Source organism: Carcharhinus amblyrhynchos, chromosome 8, assembly GCF_965287045.1.
Source record: "Carcharhinus amblyrhynchos chromosome 8, sCarAmb.v2.hapA, whole genome shotgun sequence".
NCBI lineage: Eukaryota > Metazoa > Chordata > Chondrichthyes > Carcharhiniformes > Carcharhinidae > Carcharhinus > Carcharhinus amblyrhynchos.
In genome coordinates, this window is record NC_137331.1 from 58,905,035 (window position 1) to 58,911,034 (window position 6,000).

The following is a 6,000-nucleotide window of genomic DNA, read 5'->3' on the forward strand; positions in this document are numbered from 1 at the left end:
AGGTGAGTTACTTACCTAGCCTCTGACCTCCTCTTGTAGCTACAGTATTTATATGGCTAGTCCAAGTAAGTTTCTGGTCAATAGTAGCATTCAGGATGTTGATAGTGGGGGATTCAGCAATGATAATGCCATTAGATGTCATGGAGCGATAGTTAGATTTTCTCTTGCTGGAGCTGATCATTGCCTGGCATCTATGTGGCACTATTGTTACTTGCCACTTGTCAGCCCAAGCCTGAATATTGTCTAGTTCTTGCTTTATTTGGACATGGACTACTTCAATATCTGAGGAGTCACAAATGGTGCTGAACATTGTACAGTCATCAGCGGACATTCCCACTTCTGACCTTATGATGGAAGGAAGGTTATTGATGTAGCAGCTGAAGTTAATTGAACCAAAGACGTAAACCTGAGGAACTCCTGCAGTGATGTCCTGGAGTTAAGATGACTCATCTCCGGCAAACATAGCCATCTTTATTTTTGTTAGGTAACTCCAACCAGTGGACTCCAGTTTTGCCTTGGCTCCATTATGCCACACTCAGTCAAATGTCAAGGTCATTCACTCTCATCTTACCTCTTGGGTTCTGTTCCATTGTCCCATGTTTGAACAAAGGCTGTAATGAGATCAGGAGCTGAGGAACACTAGCAGAACCCAAAGGAAACGCCAGTGAGTTGGTTATGGCTAAGCAAGTGCTGCTTGATAGTGCTGGTGATAACCCCTTCCATCACTTTGTTAATGATCGAGAGTAGACTGATGGAATGTAACTGTTTTGTCCTGCTTTTATGGACAGGACACAATGAGAATTTTCCAGATTGCTGGATAGATGTCAGTGTTGTAGCTGTACTGGATCACATTGGCTAGGGACGTGGCAAATTCTGAAGCAAAGTTTTCAGTACTGTTGCATAACATTGTCAGGGGCCATAGCCTTTGCAGTGTCCACTTTTCTCCAGCCATTTCTTGATACCACATGAAGCAAATTGAATTGGCGGAAGACTGGTGTCTGTGAGGAGGAGACCACAATCGTCCACTCTGCATTTCTGGCTGAAGATTGTAGCGTTTGTATAGAACGTTGGTTAGGCCGCATTTGGAGTACTGCGTCCAGTTCTGGTCGCCTTACTACCGGAAAGACATGGAGACCCTGGAGGGAGTGCATAGGAGTTTTACCAGGATGCTGCCTGGTATGGAAGGACTGGGTTATGAGGAAAGATTGGACAAATTGGGGCTGTTTTCCTTAGAAAGATGGAGAATGATGGGAGATCAAATAGAGGTGTATAAGATTATGAAGGGTATAGATAGAGTAAACAGTGGTAAGCTTTTTCCTAGATTAGAAACAAATAGTACGAGGAGCCACGGGCTTGGGGTGAGGGGGGCGAGCTATAATTCGGATGTTAGAGGGAGGTTTTTCACACAGAGGGTTGTGGGGGTATGGAATGCATTGCCAAGTAAGGTGGTGGAGGCAGGCACGCTGGAGTTGTTTAAGGGATACTTAGGCACACGAGCGGGATAGAGATGGAGGGATATAGGACACTGTTTTAAATAAGGATCAAGAGCCTTGGGACGTCCCTGGGAATCAATTGATTCCTATGGACCTTCCAACATATTTTCTGGCTCACTTGTTTTACTTTTGAGCTTCTGGGGATTCCCTTGAATGTTTGCATAAGATGTGCATGTAATTGATGTTTTTCTCTTTTATTCCACAGATGCTTCGGTCTGCCTTGTTTTCCAACAAGGGGCATACACGCGATGGGTCGTGCGAGGGCTGCTCTTGGATGTTTCGAGAATAGCCTAGTGCTTCACGTCGTTAGTGTATGCTTAAATTGGACTAGCTGATAGGCAACACAACAGCTCAGTGATTATCACTGTTTGCTGTGCAGATACATGGATTTGGTCCAGTGTCTGTGGGAGTTTGCGCATTCTCCCCGTGCTTGCGTGGGTTCTCTCCGGGTGCTCCGGTTTCCTCCCACACCCCAAAGATGTGCTCTTAGGCTGATTGGTGTAACAAATTGTCCCTAAATTAGTCTCCCCTCAATCTGGTTTCCAATGTGGAGTGCCATAAGTGTAGACAAGGGTCATGGGTGGAAGAGGGGACTCACAATGTTGAAATGGCAGCGCGGGCTCGTTGGGCCAAAGGGCCTGTTTCCCATGCTGTGTTGTTCTTTGTTCAAATGCTTCAGCCTTTCTTTTACACTAATGTGCAGATATTTGTGGAGCAGCATTCTCTAGTGAATTGTTTAATTGTCCACCATCATTCATGGCTGAATGTGTCAGGACTGCAGAACTTAAATCTGATCAGTTAGTTGTGAAATTGCTTAGCTCTGTGACTTGCTGCTAATGCTGTATATTTGGTGCTGCTCCTGGCATGCTCTCCTGTACTCTTCATTGTACCAGGGTTGAATATGTGGCTTGGTGGAAATGGTATGGTGGGGGATATGTCAGGTCTTGAAGATACAGATTGTGTTTGAGTACAATTCTAGACATTTAAGAGTCAATCACATTGCTGTGGGTCTCGCATATCATGACGGCCAGACCAGGTAAGGACGGCAGATTTCCTTCCCAAAATAAATCAGTGAACGGGGTGAATTTTTATAACAATTGATAGTGATTTCATAGGGTCATCATTTTTTTATTGAATTCAAATTGAAATCGGACCTATAGAGCATTACCTTGGGTCACTGGTTTACTAGTCCTGCAATAATATCGCTATGCCTATGCCAGTGCCTCCAAACTGAAGCCTTCATGTCCAAATGCAATAAGCCCTGGACAGAATCCAGCCTGGTCTGTGTATATATAAAACTGAATTAGTTCAAAAGTTAAAGTTGCAGCATCTCACAACCAAATTTCTCTTTTTAGAGTGTAAACTTACTACCTATTGGACAAAGTGGAACAATATAAATTTGTGCATTATTCTGCAAATTTTTGGGGTATTCTTAAAGCTGTTGAAAGAGGGAAAAGGAAGAGAAAATAATGAAGCAAGTATTTTGCTGTGTGTTGTGATTATTGAAAAACAAGTCCTCCCCATCTCTATAAAATGGGTTTTCTTTAACTTCTTGCCCCTCCAGAAAGTACCGGTCACACTCGATGTATACTCCTGAAATCAATATTTGTGAAAATAACCTAGATTTTAGCAGTCCCGATTTGGTCATTTTTATTTGTATTTTTTTCCAGCTGCAAAACAACCATAGAAGCAATACATGGCTTGATGTCTCAAGTTATTAAGGATAAACTCTTCAATCAGATCAATATACCTTCTGCTTAATGTACACGGTCTCAGCGAAGGAAACTCCTTATAGAATGTGCTGGTGATGCATGAAGAGACACCCTGTCATTTCTCCAGGATGCTGATGATACGTATTACTATGAACATTATTGGTTGTTTTCTTAGTTTTTATTATCTTGACCATGTTAATTTTAGGCAATGTTGCTAAAGTTTCAAAAAATGGCAGTTTGTTGGCCCACCTTACTTCATTACAGACACACCCACTTCTGTATTGGAGCTCCAGAAGTCCAAATAAGAAAAATTCCATTTTGGGGGCTTCTAAAAATTGAAAAGTGTAAAATGTGTGCGCTTCAGTGTGTTATTAAAACAAGTTAGTATGCCAGAAGTTGTACTTTGTTTTACAGTGGAGTTACACTGAATGTGCATAGTGATGACATCTTCCAAAAATATGCATTTTTTTTAAAAAAGTGTACTATTTCACAATTAACCTACTGAAACGTTCATATTAGTTCTAAACTGAGGCATGTTAACAATAAATATTTTACTTTTCATTGTTCTGTCATAAATCTACTTTTTGTCTTTCATGGGATGTGGTGTCGCTGGCTAAGTCTGCATTCATTCCCTGTGAGATGATGACGGTGAGCTACCTTCTTAAACACTGCTGTCTGTGTGGTGTAAATTTACCCAGAGTGCAGTTAGGGAGAGAGTTCCAGGATTTTGACCCAGTGATAGTGAATAGAACATAGAACATTACAGCACAGAACAGGCCCTTCAGCCCACGATGTTGCGCCGACCAGTTAAAAAGCAATGACCCTCTAACCTAAACCAATCCTTTTCCATCCATAACCCGATCCACGGATCTCTTAAACGCCCCCAAACTAGGCGCATTTACAACTGCAGCAGGCAGGGCATTCCAATCCCTCACCACCCTCTGGGTAAAGAACCTACCCCTGACATCCGTCCTGTAACTACCACCCCTTAATTTAAAGCTATGCTCCCTCGTGCTAGCTTTCTCCATCCAAGGAAAAAGGCTATCACTGTCCACCCTATCTGAACCTCTAATCATCTTATATGTTTCAATAAGGTCCCCTCTTAGCTGCCTTCTTTCTAATGAAAACAACCTCAAATTCCCTCAGTCTCTCCTCATAGGACCTCCCCTCCATACCAGGCAACATCCTGGTAAACCTCCTCTGCACCCTCTCCAAAGCCTCCACATCCTTCCTATAATGTGAGGACCAGAACTGCACACAATACTCCAAGTGCGGCCTCACCAGAGTTTTGTACAGTTGCAACATGACGCTGCGGCTCCTAAATTCAGTCCCCCTACCAATAAACGCCAAGACACCGTATGCCTTCCTAACAACCCTATCTACTTGATTCCCAACTTTCAGGGATCTATGTACACATACACCTAGATCGCTCTGTTCATCCACACTATTCAGAGTCCTACCGTTAGCCCTATACTCTACACATCTGTTATTCCTGCCAAAGTGAATTACCTCACACTTTTCCGCATTAAACTCCATCCACCACCTCTCGGCCCAGCTCTGCAACTTGTCCAAGTCTCCCTGTAAACTATGACACCCTTCCTCACTATCTACCACACCTCCAACTTTGGTGTCATCAGCAAATTTACTAATCCACCCAACTATACCCTCATCCAGATCATTTATAAAAATTACAAACAGCAGTGGCCCCAAAACAGATCCCTGAGGCACACCACTTGTAACTGAACTCCATGACGAATATTTACCATCAACCACCACCCTCTGTCTCCTATCTGCTAGCCAATTCCTGATCCAATTACCTAAATCACCCTCAATCCCATACATCTGCATTTTCTGCAGAAGCCTTCCATGGTGAACCTTATCAGACGCCTTACTAAAGTCCATATATACCACGTCAACTGCCTTACCCCCATCCACCTCTTTGGTCACTTTCTCAAAGAACTCAATAAGGTTAGTAAGGCACGACCTACCCTCCACAAAACCATGCTGACTATCTCCAATCAATTCATTACTCTCTAAATAACTACAAATCCTATCCCTAATAATTTTTTCTAAAACCTTGCCCACAACAGAAGTAAGACTCACCGGTCTATAATTCCCAGGGAAGTCTCTGTTCCCCTTCTTAAACAATGGGACAACATTCGCTATCCTCCAATCTTCTGGCACTATACCTGTGACCAACGACGACCTGAAGATCAGAGCCAGAGACTCTGCAATCGCCTCTCTTGCCTCCCAGAGAATCCTAGGGTAAATCCCGTCCGGCCCAGGGGACTTATCTGTTTTCAAACCCTCAAGAATATCTAGCACATCCTCCTTATCAACTGCAATACTGTCCAGTTTACAACCCTGTAACCCAGTGTTCTCCACAGCTACATTTATGTCCCCCTGCGTGAATACCAAAGAGAAATATTGGTTCAATGCCTCTCCAATCTCTTCTGGTTCCACACATAACTTCCCACTGCTGTCTCTAACTGGCCCTAATCTTGCCCTAACCAACCTTCTGTTCTTAACATATCTATAGAACGCCTTAGGATTCTCCTTAATCCTATCAGCCAAAGTCTTCTCATGTCCTCTTTTAGCCCTTCTTAACTCACTCTTTAACTCCCTCCTAGCCAATCTGAAGCTTTCTAGTGCACTACCTGAGCCCTCAAGTCTCATCCGGACATAAGCCTCCTTTTTTTTAACCAGCGAATCAACGTTTTTTAGTGCACCACGGTTCCCTAGCTTGACCATTTCCTCCTTGCCTGACAGGGACATACATATCAAGGACTCGCAGT

The 6,000-nt window shown here is 43.3% G+C and overlaps 1 protein-coding gene across 1 annotated transcript in view; it reads left to right on the forward strand.

Annotated features, from left to right (window-relative positions):
* cops5 (COP9 signalosome subunit 5) overlaps positions 1–3,766 on the forward strand; it is a 41,040-nt gene extending 37,274 nt beyond the window's left edge. The window contains exon 8 of the mRNA XM_080194132.1: positions 3,164–3,766. Within this exon, the coding sequence (XP_080050258.1) occupies positions 3,164–3,254 (91 nt within the window). The 3' untranslated portion in view covers positions 3,255–3,766. The remainder of the gene's footprint in view (positions 1–3,163) is intronic.
* The last annotated feature ends 2,234 nt before the right edge of the window (positions 3,767–6,000 follow it).